The 16,442-nt window shown below is 38.7% G+C and overlaps 1 protein-coding gene across 2 annotated transcripts in view; it reads left to right on the top strand.

Annotated features, from left to right (window-relative positions):
* Positions 1-16,442, top strand: part of TRIM33 (tripartite motif containing 33) — a 110,434-nt gene that overhangs the window by 42,238 nt on the left and 51,754 nt on the right. For both annotated transcript variants that reach the window (XM_081815722.1, XM_081815721.1), the window contains exons 2-4: positions 4,308-4,426; positions 4,824-4,968; positions 5,135-5,267. In XM_081815722.1, the coding sequence (XP_081671848.1) occupies positions 4,308-4,426; positions 4,824-4,968; positions 5,135-5,267 (397 nt within the window). The remainder of the gene's footprint in view (positions 1-4,307; positions 4,427-4,823; positions 4,969-5,134; positions 5,268-16,442) is intronic.

Below are 16,442 nucleotides of genomic sequence, written 5' to 3'. Positions count from 1 at the left end.
TCTTATGTTAATCCCCATACATTACATCATTAGTTCTAGATGAAGTGTTCCATGATTCATTGTTCGTGCACAACACCCAGTGCTCCATGCAGAACGTGCCCTCCTCAATACCCACCACCAGGCCAACCCATCCTCCCACCCCCCTCCCCTCTAGAACCCTCAGTTTGTTTTTCAGAGTCCATCGTCTCTCATGGTTCGTACTGTAAGTTTATTTTATGAGCCTATCTTAAGTTGGTGTCCTACTTGTGCCCTGGGTTGGGAGGTGTTCTAATGAGATAGTTTTGTGTTGGTAAGTTTCCAGAGAAGCTTCACTTTTTGTTGTTGTTGAATGAATATGTGAATTCACCTAAATAGGAATCCCAGGGGTGCCTGGGTGGCTCAGTTGTTGGGCGTCTGCCTTCGGCTCAGGTCATGATCCCAGGGTCCTGGGATTGAGCCCCGCATCTGGCTCCCTGCTCCACGGGAAGCCTGCTTCTCCCTCTCCCACTCCCCCTGCTTGTGTTCCTGCTCTCGCTGTGTCTCTCTGTGTCAAATAAATAAAATCTTAAAAAAAAAAAAGGAATCCCAGGAAGAGAAGTAGAGATGAGGCAAAGATACAACTTTTGTTTAATGGACATTTTGTTTGGAGTTCTGGGTTGATTAAAGAAGGGGTTTTATTTTTTAATTTTATTTAATTGACAGATACAACGAGAGAGGTAACACAAGCAGGGGGAGTGGGAGAGGGAGAAGCAGGCTTCCCGCGGAGCAGGGAGCCCAATGCGGGGCTCGATCCCAGGACCCTGGGATCATGACCCAAGCTAAAGGCAGTCGCTTAACCAACTGAGCCACCCAGGCGCCCCTATTTTTTAATATTTTTTAAAAAGATTTTATTTATTTGTCAGAGAATGCACAAGCAGGGAGAGCAGCAGGCAGAGGGAGAAGCAGGGACTTGATCCTAGGACCCTGGGATCATGACCTGAGCCCAAGGCAGACACTTAACCAACTGAGCCACCCAGGTGTCCCAAAGAAGGGGTTTTAAATAAGAACTTGAACTTAGGGGGACACCTGGGTGGCTCAGTTGGTTAAGCATCTGACACCTGACTTCGGCTCAGGTCATGATTTCAGGGTGGTGAGATCGCCCCATGTTGGGCTCCATGCTCAGCGGGGAGACCTCTGAGGGTGGCTGGAGTTTCAGTAGGCTCTTATTTTCAAAGCAAACATTTATGTAATTTTTAAATTTATTGAATAAATACAGAAGCAGATAGCAAAAAGATCCCTGAAGAAGCTTCAACTCTTTTTGTTTTAGTGGTAAGATACCTTGGCTGCTGGGTAATCTGTCAGGTCTAAGTAGTCTGCCTAGGAATGGGGTTTGCTGATATCTATAGACTTGAACTTACTCCCTCTCATTGGAACTTCTTTCATGCCTTAAATTTCTGAATTCCGAGTTTCAAGAGTGCTTCTCCATTGACACAGGAAAATATTTATGGAAAATAAGAGTCTTTCTGAGGTGTATGTTTCCATTCCTCGTGTACTGTGGGTTGGGTTTCTTTTGCAGTGTTCGTATTATTTTGCTTCTACATTTCTTAAAATTGCATGTATACTGATTCATGTGCTCTGTTCCTTCCTTTGCCTTAAGATTTTTGGATATTGTTTTTATCTTCCAAATTCCTTAATATTATTTTAATGGAATAATACTTAGATATAGATGAATTTTTATTGTCATTAACTGTGATGTCCGCTTGCCAGATTGAAGTAATTTTAAGAATCTGAGAATCGGTTTATTGGGTTCAAAAAAACAAAGACTTGCATCAAATTATCCTTTACACAGGTATAATGAACACTTTTATAATATTGTTTCTTGCTCAGAACAGAATTATCTCTCCATCTTTTGTATCCTTCAACAAATATATTCCTTCATTTAGATGCTGCAGATTTCTTAACTTCCTCAATATTTCACATATGTATATGTGGACCTTTTTCTATTTTTTATAGCCTTTTTTTTTTTTTTTTTTTATGTGTGAACTTTGCATTTGCTGTTCTTGGTTTGTATACTATTCCTTTCCTAGTTGAGTTTGGAGTCACCCTCAGGCTCAGTGATTGACTGACAGGATTGATACAGAAAAATGTTTACTCTCATGGTTGCATTTTATTAGAAGGAGAGAAGAAATAGATTAAAATTAGCAAAGGTGCTTGGTGTGAAGTCCAGGAGAAAATAGGCGCAAGCTTCCAGATGTCTCCTTTCAGTGGAGTTGCGCAGGGGGATGCTTAGTTTTAGAGTAACTATGTCTGACAATATGCAGGAGTATTGCCAATCAGGAAAGCTTACCTGAGCCTCCATGTCTAGGTTTTTATTGGGGAATGGTCATAAAGGGGTGCATTCTCCGTAGAACTCACACCACCTACTGAGACTCTAGCTACCCTCAGAGGTCAAACTGAATACAGCATGGCCCAAGGCCTCAAGCATACAAAAACAGTCTTATCAGGTAGAATATTCCAAGAGTTAGAGGTCATGTCACAGGAGCCATTTGAGGGCTAGTACTGGAGATAGGCCTTCCTTAGGAATGTACAGGATTTGAAGAACCAAGGTCAGCAAAGTAAACTTTCCTGCACACTAGTAGATGAATGTTAATTTTTCAAGACCATGTTTAAGTGTGATCTCTTCAGTGAAAGCTTAATTTATTGTAAGAAGTTAGTTGCTCCCATAGTTTTGCTCCTACAATTACTTATACTTACTTCCTTTGTGGTTTTATTATACTCTGTGTTTCTTGAAAGGTTTGTAATTCAATGCCATCTCAAATATGGAAATATTTATATACCTTTTCCTCCTTTCTCTTTCCCATAGTGTTTCTTCCTTTGATTTGAAAAATTATTTTTATGTATTTCCTTTGAGCAACATCTTTGTACTTTGTATAATAAAAACTATGTTTTGTTTTCAAACATATAACTTTGAGTTTAACAGTGTATATGTCTACTGGGAGACTGATATTCCTACTTAAATTAATTAACTTATTTAGAGTGTGTGTGCACATGAGCGGGGGTGGGGTAAGAGAGTGGGGCAGAGGAAGAGGGGGAGAGAATCTCAGGCAGGCTCCATGCTCAGCATGGAGCCAGTGCAGGTCTGACCTCATGACCCTGAGATCATGACCTGAGTGGAAATCAAGAGTTGGAATGCCCAGTGGACTGAACCACCCAGATGCCCCCTGATATTCCTACTTTTAGAATGACACTGTATTTAAGTTTCTATTTTCCATTGGAACTACTGTATAAGGTTCTATAATTTGTATACTTAAAACTCTTGGGGATTCTGTTTATATCCTAGTCTATAGTTGTACATGGTATAAACTATAAAAATTATATACTAGTCTTGAACTCTTTCTTGAAAGTAAGGATTGTATCGTTTATGCTATATTCTCAGTTTTATGGCTGACACATAGTAGTTCGTTTGCTGTGTTGACTGTGTTGCTGTTTTTTAGTTTTTAACTTCCATAGGTTTATTTCTTCTAATAGATGCTAGATCACTAGGCCGTTCAGGCACATGTGATCTTTCTTCCCACATGAAAATGAATTCAGGTAGTTCTGAACCAAATCAGAATTTATTAGATGATAGATTGTGTATTTCTATTGCTGCTGTAACAAAATTGCCATTAATTTGGTGGCTTAAAATAACACACATTTAATCTTTTACTGTTGTCAGTTTTACTGGGCTACAGTCAGGATGTCTGCTAGAGTCAGTGTAGTCAGGTCTGGTTCCTTCTAGAGGCTCTGAGGAGAAAATCCATATCCTTGTCTTTTTCAGCTTATAGTGGCCACTTTTATTTCTTAGTTTATTGCTTCATCCCCAAAGTACATGACTCCAATCTCTGCTTCCATTGTTCGCCACCTTCTCCTTTTTTGTAGCCTAACCTTCCTCTGTCTCCCTCTTACAAGATGACATTTAGGGCCCATCAAATAATCCAGGACAGCATCTCAAGAGCCTTAATTTAATCATATCTGCAAAGTCACCTTCGCTCTATAAAGTGACACTGACAGTTTCCAAGGATTAAGATCTGAATATCTTTGGGAGCCATTATTTGACTAATACGTTGTAATAAAGCACTTTTGGTTTTGTTTTTTTTTTTGTATAAATGCTTGTTTTCTCTTCCTAAATAGGGTATCATTTTCCCCCAAAGGAGTAACTCAGTGGATTATTTTACTGAGCTCTTAACGTTCTTCATTTCTTTGATCTTGTTTGTGACATATGAATGAATGCTTTCCATATGGGCATCATGCACAATTTCCTTATTTTTTTCCCAAGGAATATTTTTTAATGTTGTTGTTTTGTGTTGTAGTTGGTGTAATACGGTGCCCAGTATGCCGCCAAGAATGCAGACAGATAGACCTTGTGGATAATTATTTTGTGAAAGATACATCTGAAGCTCCTAGCAGTTCTGATGAGAAATCAGAACAGGTATGCTTCTCAATTTTTCTTTATATTCTTATCTTGATATTGAAATGTAAATAATAAGAAAAATATGTTTGGATAGTTACATAATTTAGGATAGTTCAGGTATAGTTCTATTTTTCCAGTTGAAAGTAAAGGCTCTTTATTCTATATCCTCATTTAATTGAATGAGATGAAAAGTCATTACTTAAAATTCAAATCTTGTCTGTAGTTTTTGTGTTCTCAGACTTAGATTTTTACTCACTTGAATGTTTGATTGGGAAGGAACACGATTTTATTGAAGATAAATGGAACAAAATAATTTTATTCTAGTCATTTAGTATATTTGAGAGCAAGTCAAAGTTTTTATTTTGTGGATTTGTATTTTGTAAACTTGATGTAAATTATTTATTTCCTCTTTTAGGTATGTACTAGTTGTGAAGACAATGCAAGTGCAGTTGGCTTTTGTGTAGAATGTGGAGAGTGGCTATGTAAGACATGTATTGAAGCACATCAAAGAGTAAAATTCACTAAAGATCACTTGATCAGGAAGAAAGAAGATGTCTCAGGTAAGATAGAAACAGTTTTAATGATTAATATACTATTAATCTCTCTCTTTTACCTCATAACATTTTTATTTATTCTTCATATGCTTTGGACATCAATATTAATGGGAATTTAGAAAGTTAAATAACAATTTTTAGTTTAAAAAATATGTGTTTTATTTTACTGCAGAATCTGTTGGAGCATCTGGTCAGCGCCCTGTTTTCTGCCCTGTACACAAACAAGAACAATTGAAGCTTTTCTGTGAAACATGTGATAGATTGACATGTAGAGACTGTCAGCTATTGGAACACAAAGAACATAGGTACAGAAGTCATAATTGCATAACAAGAAATCTTTAAAATGTTTTGTAAAATTAATTATTATTTAATCCATAGTTTTGTTAGCATTTTCTCAGTTTCATATATTTTATTTCTTCAAGATATGTTTCTGATGAATTATTTAATGGTTTCCACATTCATATATAATTATCTTATGAATATTTGTTAAAAATGTATCATTACATTTGGGCTTGGAAGAAAGGAGTTGCATTATTTATTTGCTGTGCTTCTGATTCAGATAAGCTTTTTTCAAGTATACTGTGGTTATTTAGGCTCTATGCTGTAATCTAAAAATTCCTGCAGGTATGGCTGATACACATTTCAACATCAAAGCATAACTGTACTTATTTCATGTTCGATATAAATCCCTTGTTTTTCTACAAACTGTGTAAGTTATGCAAGCAAAGTTACTAATTTTTTAATACATAACTTTCTATTTCAACCCCACTGTACCCTCAGAGTTCAATAGTATTCGCTTATAACCAGTCCATTACATTTGAACTCTTGTGGAAATGTACTAAAATTTCTAGTCAGGAGTATAACAGTCCTGCAGCAAATTTCCCAGTTTCTTTTTTTTTTTTCCCTCCAGTTTCTATTAAATTGTATTATAGATTAAAAGATGGTCTTGCTTACCCATAGTCCAGCCTTTTCTAAAGTGTTCTTACAATACTTCTGCTGATTTGATGGAAATAGGTTTATGAATCTCCTGCCAAAGAAGAGTAGGTTAAGTTGGATTAACCACATTTAAATGTGTTTCTTAACTGTAGGATGTCTTAGTGCTTTTAATTCCTTAAGTTCATTGAAATTTGTTAGAATCCTCTTAAAGAGGGAATACATTAATCCTAATAGCTAACAATTACTGCATTCGTAGTTTGTGTGAGGCACTTTTCTGAATGCTGCATGTTTGTTTAATTCACACCAGCTATCCATGAAATGTTAGTATTGGTATCATGACTGTTTTAAAGATGAGGGAGCCTACTTACAGAAATCTGTAAGTTAGTAATCTGTACAGGGTCTCACCGTAAGCAGTAGAGCCTGGGTTTGAATACAGGCAGTTGGATCTATTTTAAGCCTGTATGCTCATTTTCTTCCATATGGTATATAGATACAGACAGAGTATATGGACTCTCTCAGACATGACCACATAAAAGTAATGATCTTTGTTCTTTTTTTTTTTTTTTTAAGATTTATTTATTTATTTGAGAGAGCGAGAATGAGAGAGAGAGAGTGTATGAGAGGGGGGAGGGTTAGAGGGAGAAGCAGGCTCCTCGCCGAGCAGGGAGCCCGATGCGGGACTCGATCCAGGGACTCCAGGATCATGATCTGAGCCGAAGGCAGTCGCTTAACCGACTGAACCACCCAGGCGCCCCTGATCTTTGTTCTTTTTTACTGTTCTATAGAACATTTGTTTAGAACTGCTACTGTAAACTTTTGTAACCATAATTTGTTCCCAAATGTTTCATCCTACCTGCAAGTTGGCTAATGTTTCACTTGAAGTGACTAATCTTGTAGATGCCTTTACCTTAGGGCCAAATTGTACCATTGATTGTTTTGTAATAATCTCAATAAGACATTAGATCATTCTCACAGCTGCAGTCAGTCAGATCTTTGAGCATTTGGGTTACTTACGCTTTTTAAATTGTTGGTGAGGAGCAAAAAGAGAAGGAAGATGGCATCCTTTTTGCCATGAAAGAATAGCTTCAACTGTCCTTCCCTCAAAGTTTAACCCTGCCTGATCCTTCTTTTTCCTTTACCATTTTCCTTTGCCACTTAGTTTCAAGTCCTAATCATCTCTTGAATGTTTTCTCTTTTAGCCCACACTGTATTTTTTCCAGGATAGACTCTTACAGAACTCATGTCATTGCACTGTTGTTTGTTTATTTGTTTGTTTGTTTCTTTCATCTATCTGTCTATTTCTGAATGAACGAATGGGAGGGAGAGGGGGAGAGAGAATCTCAATCAGGCTCCACGCCCAGCCCAGTACAGAGCCTGACATGGGACTTGATCTCATGACCCTGAAATCATGACCTGAGCTGAAATCAAGAGTTGGATGCTTAACTGATTGAGCCACCCAGGAGCCCCTGTCCCTGCACTTTAAAACCCTAGGTTCCTATTACTACAGCACACTTAAGAGTTGATCTTCCTGCTCTGAGTTTTACCTTGTCAAATTCATTCTGTCCACATTGTTGCCAGGATTATTTTGCTAAAATAGAGTCCCTCCTCATCCCTCACTCCCCTTTAAAAACACTTCTCAGTGGTTGCCCCATAGCTAAAGTTTCAAGTGTTCAATATAGCATACATTATTGAATCGTACTAGTCTTTTCTCTTCATCATCTATACAAAGTTAGGAAACAGCCCACAAGACTACCTTCATTTCTGACATCAACTGCAGAGTTCAATAAAAACCCTGGTGGGAAAATAGCATGCAGTTCAGCTCATCGATATGATTTGTTATTACCATCTCCAATTTAGAGCCTTCTAAACAGGATGCTGTCTGTTCACCTTGGAACTGTTATCCATGAACCAAATAGTTTGCATCCCTTCTCTCTCTCTTAAATTTAAATTTAGTAGTTTATTCAGTTTTGAAGTGTAGTTGACAACCAAGCAGCTGTTTTTTGGTTCTCAGAGAGCTAGCTGTTCATAGGGCACTGCCCATATGATTTAAAACCTTGAGTGGTTTTAAAGTCATCATTAGGGGAAAAAGGGGCTATTTGCTCATAAATACAATAAATAACTCTTAGCATCCTGCTGGTCATATGTTCCTGAACAAACCATTTCTATTTTATACAGAATTCTTCTAGGCACTGCCTTCCTTTTATTTATTTGAGAGAGAAAGAGAGAGCACAAGCAGGGCGAGCGGCAGAGGGAGAGGGAGAAGCAGACTCCCTACCAAGCAGGGGGCCAGATGCGGGGCTCGATCCCAGGACTCTGGGATCATGACCTGAGCTGAAGGCAGACACTTAACTGACTGAGCCATCCAGGCTCCATGGGCACTGACTTCCTTACTAGAATGTTCTCTGTTGCCCAAGACATTGTGTGTGTTTCATGTTGCAGAGTTATACTATGTCCTTCAGTCATAGTCAGTCTCACTTAATGCCCAACAGCAAGTTAGTAATTTTCTCTCAAGTGGCATATATTTTAGCATGGTATCCAGAATTTTCTGGTCCAAAATCCCAATGGTTGTTGCTTAGTGGCACTCATTGGCTTTTGCCATAAGCTCTAGTCCACATAAATACGTGTTGCTGACAGTCCCCAAATCATGTCCAGCTGTGTGTCATAGGGGCCCAAGAGCATCGGGAGACCGGCTGCTTTTTGCAGTTGAGATATGGCCTACCTTTGTTCAGGATCCCATTCAAATACAGCCTTCTTTTGGATAGTTGTATTGATTGGTGCTACTAATATTCCCAGATGTGGAACATGTGTCCTTCAGAATTCAAATATACCACCAAATGTTGGGCTTCTTGTTTAGTTTTAGGGATAGGTGGCAAAAACAATTTATTTTTCTTTACCTGTGAAATGTCAAGGTTTGTACCTGACTAGGTTATTCCTAAGAATTTTACCAGTTTGGGCAGGTCCTTGGACCTGGTGGATTTATTAACAGCTTCTTTTGATCATATATGTCCTTCTTGCATTTAAGTCAATCGTACCTTTATCTTTAGTTTGTGATCTTATCATGGTATCATCAAGATAGTGTATCCCTTCTAAGTGCCTTATACCACTAAGCTGGTGAATTTAAGTAACCCTTTGGCAATATAGTAAATATAAATTGGGATCCTTCCATGTGAAGGAAAATTGTTGTTGGCTTTTTTGAGGGGATCAAGGCAGAAAAATAAAAGTTGCAGGGTCAGTTACTGAGTATCATTCTCTTTTAGCCTACTATGTATTTTTTTCTACTATTGAAATCATATCAGGTACTGCTGATGTTATGGGGCACTACTTTATTCAAGCTTTATAATAGTCTACTGTTAGGGCTTGATGAGCCATCCACTTTTTTCACAGGCTACATATACATTTTTTCACAGACTACATATACATTGTTATTATTCAGAGAATTCTGTCTCAAATTAATTTTTGTGGGCTCAGACAGTTTCAGTGGTTCTCATTTTAGCATGTCTACTCAAGACTGGCCTTAAGGTGGAATTTATTTATATGCCTTCTGTTTTACAGTACCAGTCAGACATAATACCCATCCCAATAATACAGTCACGTAAAGGAGATGTTACCACTTCACAGAAAGTCTGTTCTGACATTCCAACTTTCATCCAAATTTTTACCTTAATCCTGTTAACTATTGCTTCTCCTCCCAATCTAATTGTAGCTCCCCATTAGGACTTTCAACAGATTTTAGAATTATAGTGCACTGGGCTGTCATGTTAAGGAGTCCCAGAAATGTCTCTTATCCACTCCCTGGCTATTTTACCCACACAAGTGCATATTACCTTGGTTCTCCAGTTGGGGGTTGAACCAGAAGACCCTTGCCTCTCCTTCAGTCTTCAATTTGATTAATTTATAGGTCAGTCACCCCTGGTAATTTCAGGTCAGGTTTTTCACTGTCTTCTTTGTCCTCTGGCTTTTAAAATTTCTCTAAACTGGGGTAAATACAGCAGAGTTGTTTAGGGCCCTTTAATGTTGGGGAGCAGCAGTAACTCTCATGTCCACCCAACCTCTAGTCATGCTACATTAAGATTTTTGTTTCAACCCCATCAATATCTGTTTTTATTCATCCTTTTTTTTTTAAAGATTTTATTTATTTATTTGACAGAGAGCGAGAGAGGGAACACAAGCAGGGGGAGTAGGAGAGGGAGAAGCAGGCTCTCCGCTGAGCAGGGAGCCCGATGCAGGGCTCAATCCCAGGACCCTGGGATCATGACCTGAGCCGAAGGCAGACGCCTAACGACTGAGCCACCCAGGCGCCCCTCATCCCATTTTTTAATAGCCATCTGAAGATTTCCATCCTGCTGTGTTAAATCTTGACTCTTCCCTTTGTTTCTCCCTATTTTCTCAAGAATCTCTCTAATTTTCTTAGCACCTGTAAGGCGCATATTGGGAATCTGAGAAAATAGATCTGATAAGGCTTTTCAGGTTGTTGCTAAATATTGCAGCGGTAAGGTTACATGGGGAGCCCATGTAAAAGAGTCCCCCTTAATCACAGTATTTACTATAACTTCAGTAAGAGGCCTACTCAGTAGGTGAATATCCTGGTTTTCATAGTGCCAATCCAGCATGGCTTGCATAAGAAGTGTGTGGGGAATCTCCACATTTATAGGAGGACAATCCTCTTCCTTTGTTTCAGGGTCAACAAATTTTTTGGGATCATTTATCTAGTCTACTGGGTTAGCTGTCCCCTTGGGAATGACCTCCTGTGTGTCTGAATTATGTATAGCCATCTTTGGTTATTCACTAGTGAGTTGTGGGTCCTGCATCAGCTCAGACGTTGCTCTTCTATTTTGCACCATTCAGAACCAGTGATACTGCTTCTAGATAATCACTCTCAACAATATTTTAGTATAGGTTTTTCTTCCAGAAGCATTGACCTACAAAATGAGACATTCCTTTGCATATACTCTGTGATTTCATTAGTTTCTTGGTTTTGTCTTTTCCTCAACCTGGACTACATTCTGTGACCAGAGGTCATTGAGGTACTCTCTGTTTTCCCAGAGTACTTTTTCCCTTTGGAGTGACCCTGAGACTAGCAGTGGCCATAGTTCAGACTAGCTGAAACCTAAGCTTTGCCCAGTGTCAGTATCTGTCCCAACACACTGTTCATTTTAGCTATTGCAGAATCAGTAACCAAAGGATTGTATAATTAACTTGTTTCTTACTGGTTTGCATTTCCTTATTTATCCAGGGAGTCAACTCCTAGGAAGTTGGGTCTACCTTTCTCAATTCCATTGATAACTTACCTCTAGTAAATTCAGCTGCAGTTTCATACCATGAGTGACTAGGTAGTCATCCAGGAATCAAAGGTTCATAAACCCCTGTTTTTTCATCCTTCCTCTTCCCAAACCACATGTTTCAGTGAGTCAGGATCATTCTAGTGACTCCCATTTCTGATACCAACTATGAAGTTAGAGAACAATGCACAAGTGCCCCCTCACCATTGACACCAAGTGCAGAATTTTAGGAGCACCCAAACCACCCCTTTTTTTTTGAGAGAGAGAGAGAGCGAGCGCACGCGCACGGAAGGAGGGACAGAGGAGAGGGAGAGAGACAATCCCAGTGCAGCAGGGCTCTATCTTACAACCCTGAGATCATGATCTTAGCTGAAATCAAGAGTCGGACATTTGACCAGCTGAGCCACCCAGGTGCCCCCCAGACCACCCTTCTGACACCCACTGTAAGCTGAGGATTTCCTGAGGCTACTGTCAGATTCAGTAATTTGCTGAAATTGTTAGGTAATTTGCTAGAACTCACTGAAAGCTGTTATACTGAAAGGATAGTGAAAGGATACAGATTAAAGTCATTCAAATGAAAGATGTATGGTGCAAAGTCTAGGAGTGTTCCAAATGTGGAGGTTCCAGTTGTCTTCTCTCAGTGGAATCTTGGGCATAATTAACTCCTCCCAGCAATGATGTGTGACAGTATGCATGGACTATTGGCAACCCAGGGGGCTCGTCTGACCCTGGGTATCTAGAATTATAAAAATTATAAAATTTATTAAAAAATCTTTAAAGATAATTGCTTCATATTATAGTGATAAAGATGATGAACTCTGATGTGTGTGTGCCTGTGTATCTTTTTTTTTTTTAAAGATCTTTTTATTTTAGAGAGAGAGAACATGCATGCGAGTGAGGGGATGGGCAGAGGGAGAGAATCCCAAGCAGACTCCCTACTGAACATGGAGTCTCATGTGCGGCTCAGTCTCATAACCCTGAGATCATGACCTGAGCTGAAACGAGTGGGACACTTAACTGATGAGCCATCCAGGCACCCCTTTTATGTATATATATATATATTTTTTTTTTTTTTTTTTTTTGAGGGAGGGGGAGAGCGTGCACACAGGTAGAGGGGAGGGGCGGAAGAGAGAGAGTCTTAAGCAGGCTCCCGCGGAGCCCAATGTGGAGCTTGATCTCATGACCCTGAGATCATGACCCGGGCCAAAATCAAGAGTTGGATGCTTAACTTAGCTGAGCCACCCAGGTGCCTCTCTGCATCTTTTAAATGCAGAAAATGTAGTACCAACTTTAGAAGCTGGCTGTAGGGATTGAATGAGAATTTTACCTATAAAGTGCTTAGCACAGTAAGTACTCAGTATCAGTTTAGCTATTACTAGCTGTTATTACTAACATTGTGACCTATACATTTTCTTTTTTCTCTTTTTTTAAAAACATTTTATTGAAGTTGTTGGTGTTTATGTCTTTATTCTTTATGGCCTTGGATATTGTTCTCAAAAAGGAAAACAGCTATAGAACTTTATGAAATTTTGTACAGTTTTGAACATTACATAGTTTCTAGCTCTACCATGGGGTTATCCCACCTCCCTCTATAATTCTATTCACAGTAAATGAATAAAATAAGTATAGACTTAAAAAAAAATCAAAATGAGAGAAGAGACACCAATGGATATGTCAGTGTATTTTTCAAAAGCTGGGAAATGGATTGAATATATGGTGGATCTGATGGTAATTGACCTAGTAGAGTTCTGCCAACCCCAGGGCAGGCAGAAAGGAGATATATAAAGGAAGCTATGTGATTTAATTCCTAGAAACCTGTTAAAGTTCAGGATTTAGAGTCGATAGGTATAGAAGTTGGGCTTACTCTCTTTGGCGATATTAGGTCTAGATGGAGAATGGGGATGAGGTACATGGGAGGTTAAATGTAAGTCTTCATTAAACTGTGGGACCTTCACTTTCCCTGACTTGCTTCCAGAGTGCCAGTAGTGACTTTTTTTTTTTTTTTTTTTTTAATTATCCCTTGCTATCCTCCTCTCTGGAATTACAGAGGCCTTTTCATTCTTTGGAGAAAGTGATCAGAAAAGACCTCTAAATGTTAAGTGAAGCCTGCCAGTTCTTAAGTTCTGCTCTCACACATGACTCTAAGCAGTTTTTTTTTTTAGATTTTATTTATTTATTTGACAGAGAGAGACACAGCGAGAGAGGGAACACAAGCAGGGGGAGTGGGAGAGGGAGAAGCAGGCCTCCTGCGGAGCAGGGAGCCCGATGCGGGGCTCGATCCCAGAACCCCGGGATCATGACCCGAGCCGAAGGCAGACGCCTAATGACTGAGCCACCCAGGCGCCCCTTAGTTTGTGATTTTTAAAAGGGACAAATGTTGCTGGTGTCAGCTTTTTCCTTCCTTGAATTAGGATGTGATGCCTGGTACTGTGACACCATTATATGCTCATGAAGGTAAAGCCAAGATCATCTCAGAGATTGTGGCTTTGATGTTGTTCAACTAACACCATTAGCTACATCTGGTCTTGTTATATGAGTCTTTATTGGTCACTACAGCTGTACACATTTCTGGTTAATACAGCCACCCACATGAAAAAGACCAAGACACTGAATAAAAGGGCCATGAAGGGCATAAGATAATATAGGAACAAAAGGAAATGTAAAATCAAACAAAATTATGACATCCTTAAAGATAAGACAGGCTACTGGTCACAAAATAAGGATAGAATCTTTGAAAAAGTAATCATTAAAAGAAGAAAGAACTGTTAGAAGAAGCATGATAGCTGAAATAAAAAATTAATAGGTTTTGTAGATAAATTCTAGTTAGTCTCCTAGAAAATAGAGCAAAAAGAGAAAAGACAGATAAGAAAATTACAAGATACCAACAGCCAGCATAGAAGAAGAAATGATCAAATAAGTAATACAAGAAACTCTCCTAAGAACCTAGAGTTGCCAGTCTGAAATGACCTATTTAGTGCCCAGTACATTGATTGTAAAAAAAAAAAAAAAAAAAAAAAAGACCCACAGAAAAGTATATCTCACCATAAGATGACAGTATGCTATGGATTAAAATGAAGATCAAAGTTTCCGAAGTAGGTGACATGTAATGAAATGGGAATCTAAATAGGATCTTTTAAAATAGCAATACCAGGAGACAGAAGATGCTGGAACAGTGATTTCAAAAGTTGGGAGCTGAGAGGGAAAGATTTTCAATAGATTTCTATAGCTAATAGCTAGATTTCTGTAGCTAAATTATTATTATTATTATTATTATTTTTTTAAAGATTTTATTTATTTGCGAGAGAGAGAGTGAGTGAGAGAGCACAAGCCATGAGGCGGGTGGGAGCGGGGAGAGGCAGAGGGAGAAGCAGACTCCCTGCGGAGCAGGGAGCCCGATGCGGGACTTGATCCTGGGACTCCAGGATCATGACCTGAGCCGAAAGCAGTTGCTTAACCAACTGAGCCACCCAGGCGCCCCGCTAAATTATTATTTTTTTTAAGATTTTTTTTTTATTTTTAAGTAATCTACCCCCAAAGTGGGGCTCGAATTCACAACCCCAGGATCAAGAATCACTCCACTGACTGAGCCAGCCTGGTGCCCCTTCTGTAGCTAAATTATTAATGTGAGAGTGAGCTGTAGACATTTTTCAGCATGCAAGGAGTCAGAAACTGCCTCCCATGCACCTCTTTCTGGAGTGCTATTAGAGAATGTGATCCACAAAAATGTTAGTCAACCAGAAAATAAATGGTGAATTGTGAATGAATTCTGGAATGCCCAGAATGACATCTATACAGTAGCTAGTTTAACTGAAGCATTAGAGTGAGGATATCTCCAGGAAAAAAAAAATGAAAAAATGGAACCACTTCTAATATATTTGGTATTGTTAGGTCATTTAAAAAATAATATTGACAAATTTTTGACATATCTGGTGGAAAATGAGATTCATTAGGGATTGGTAAAAGTTAAACAAAGGAGAACAGAGGGCATTCATTAATTCCAAAGGAAAAAGTTCTACAAAAAATGAAATTATTCTAATTACACTCCTTGGCTTATCATTGGACAGTATTTACATAGTCATTTATTCAACAAATAATTGCATGCCTACTGAGTGCTAGGCATGGTATATTTCATTGAACAAAATAAACCCATTGTCCACAAGGACCTGATTTTTATTAAGAGTCAAACAAATAGTAAATATATCAGATGCTGATGGTTACAGAGAAAAATAAAGCTGGGAAGTTGGGACAGGGTATGTGGATGTGTCTTTTTGTTTTAAATAGGGTAGTTTCAAAAGGTTCCCATGATGAGGTAGACTTTGAGTAGAGACTGAAGGAAGAATGGGAGCAACTCTGCTTAAACTTGGCAAGCCAGGGGAGCATGTTTCAGATAGAGAAAGCAACTGGCAAGGGCCAGAGATAGTAGCGTACTTGACTTCATTGAGGAGCTACATAGTCTGAATGCGATGAACAAGGGGAAGACTGGTATTGGATGAGGTCAGAGGGGCAGAAAGGGCCAACTTACTGAGTGCTTTGTAGGCCATTGTAAGAATGCTGGCTTTTAGTCTAAAGCTTTTGAGTAGTGGAATGATTTGACTATTGTTTTAAAATGATACTGCTGTCTGTAGTGAAGAGACATTAAAGGAGCACAAAGAATTAGGAGATTAGTTAGGAGGCTGTTTTCAGTAATTTACACAAGACTGTGGTGGTGTAGCCTGAGTGCTAACATTGGAGATAGTAAGATGTGATCAAATTCTACACATAGTTTGAATTTGGATTTGATGCCTGAAACTGGGATATATGGATTTGCTGATGTATGAGTTGTATGAGTTAGAGGGGTATCACTAACACCAAGATTTTTGGCTTTCAGGTTACTAAGAGTAAGTGGAAGGATAGGATTGAATTTACTAAAGTGGAGAAGACTGTGGGAAGACATGGTTTATTAGGTGTTTCTAGGGAATTGGTAGTCAAGTTTTGGCCATATTAAATTTGAGATCTTAAAATAATATAAACACCAACTACTTTAGTGATAAAATTAGATTGGGCATGGTAAAAGTAAGGGAGATGGTAGTATAAATGTTGAATTCTCTAGAACTAATGATGTGATGTATGGGGATTAACATAAGAATAAAAAAAAATGTTGAATTCTCCACTATCTAAAGTTGATAAAACTCTGGGGCACCTGGCTGGCTCAGTTGGTAGAGTATGTGACTCTTGATCTCAAGGTTATAAGTTTGAGTCCCATATTAGGTGTACTGATTACTTAAA

The sequence above is a fragment of the Leptonychotes weddellii genome, chromosome 4 (assembly GCF_054177405.1).
Source record: "Leptonychotes weddellii isolate Sample4059 chromosome 4, ASM5417740v2, whole genome shotgun sequence".
Lineage (NCBI taxonomy): Eukaryota > Metazoa > Chordata > Mammalia > Carnivora > Phocidae > Leptonychotes > Leptonychotes weddellii.
The sequence above is the reverse complement of the archived record's forward strand: the minus strand, read 5'-3'. Positions and strand labels throughout refer to the sequence as shown.